Genomic DNA, 1,676 nt, shown 5'->3' on the forward strand with positions numbered 1-1,676 from the left:
TCTGCGCAAAAATACTATGGATCCGACCCCGGTTTCGGAGGTACCCGCGGGTCTTTTTCCGGTTTCTCGTTAATATCTTTTGAACGCTTTAAAATTTTTATTTTCCGCCTTCGGATTATTATTACTGATGTCAAGACGCGTCGTTTGACACCCCTCTCGATATATTTGGTAGCGTATTAGCAGTCGACCCCTCAACTAGACATTACCCAATATTTTTGGTAGCGTATTAGCAGTCGACCCCTAAACTAGACTTTTACCGCCCTCCGGACGTGTTTTAAGAGTGTCAGGCAGTCGTGTGGAATCCGGATTTTCACTCCAGACTTTACCATGTAATGCGCTATGAAGCAAACTAATCGCTTTAAAACCTTTATTTATTATTCCAAACCTTTATTTATTATTACCCGAAAAAACGGCTTTATATTGTTTATAAATATCTTTATTCATTTTAAACGCAGTATTTTCCACCAACTTCCGGAACGCCTGCAATGTCTGCGCTTCATTTACCAACTTTTCCTTTTCTTTGAGTATAAATGCTTTTAATACATCTTGTGTTAAGTTTCCATCTCTCAGACTATCGCTGTTACTCGATATGACACTCTCCTTCTCTCGATGCACAACTCGTTCTGTCTGACACAGAAGTCTTCCATATTCTAGGTTCAAAAGCTTTTCCAAACCTGCAGGATAAGTACTAGCCTGACTTAGAACCTGAACTGGTATGTTTGGACGAGGCTGACTACTTTTACCAGATTCATTTATTTCTCTATACAAATGAGTTTTTTTCATGCCCATCTCAGTATCTACCCCAAATCCAAGTATGGATTGTAGGGATTCATCCGGCACAATGTGACACGGCTTGCTTATGCTATTTTCTTGAAAACTTGTGGGACCGATGTTACCATCGACGTCATAAAATTTATAACCTAGCATTTCAAGAGCTATTTCTGTCAACAGGTACGACATTCCAGCGAAAACGAATTTATGAACGATTCATTGTGTACCATATAGGTGGAAAACTATCGATATACGACGATAGTATCGAAGGACACTCATTATATATAATTTTAGTGTAGTAGTTTAGGGGCCCCACCCTAAAGTTCGGCCAAGATTTTCGAGTGAGGTATCAAAAGACGCGTATAAGCGTTTTATTCGATCTTCGGCTGTGGTCGAGACAGCTGATCGAACGAATTTTCATTCCGTATTATGACACTCATTTGATCAAGACTAGTGTCCATGTTTCAATTATGTACAGGTTGGCTCATCTCATCAGCTGATTTTATTTATGTCATTGCATGGTCGAAGGGATTGTCAAAAGGAGATGACAAACTCAAAATGAAACCAACACATTGGCAACATTTTACTTACACATACAAAAACTGCTAAGTTTTATGTTTCCATTCCATACCATTCGCACCAATACACAGATTTTGACAATTTGAACGGACATATTTTGTTGCTTTACAGATGAGCCAACCTGTATATAGTTGAACCATGCTAGTGTTATTGTTCGATAAATTCAACCTTGCAGAAAAGCACATTCCCATCCTCTGCCAAAATGAAAGCAAAATTATTTATTATGAAGAAAAATTAAGTAATGGAACTATAGTTACAATTATGCGTTGAAATTCATTTCAGCGTTTTATACTTCTGGCGAGTTCCATTACTTAAGCTGCAGACAT

General features: G+C 38.2%; 1 protein-coding gene across 1 annotated transcript; it reads right to left on the reverse strand.

Moving 5' to 3' along the window:
- Positions 1-366: 366 nt before the first annotated feature.
- Positions 367-1,007, reverse strand: LOC137242258 (uncharacterized). The gene has a single exon (XM_067769613.1). The coding sequence runs from the start codon at positions 958-960 to the stop codon at positions 388-390; it is 573 nt and encodes a 190-aa protein (XP_067625714.1). The 5' UTR covers positions 961-1,007; the 3' UTR covers positions 367-387.
- Between the last annotated feature and the right edge of the window lie 669 nt (positions 1,008-1,676).

The sequence above is a fragment of the Eurosta solidaginis genome, chromosome 2 (genome assembly GCF_040869045.1).
Source record: "Eurosta solidaginis isolate ZX-2024a chromosome 2, ASM4086904v1, whole genome shotgun sequence".
Classification (NCBI taxonomy): domain Eukaryota; kingdom Metazoa; phylum Arthropoda; class Insecta; order Diptera; family Tephritidae; genus Eurosta; species Eurosta solidaginis.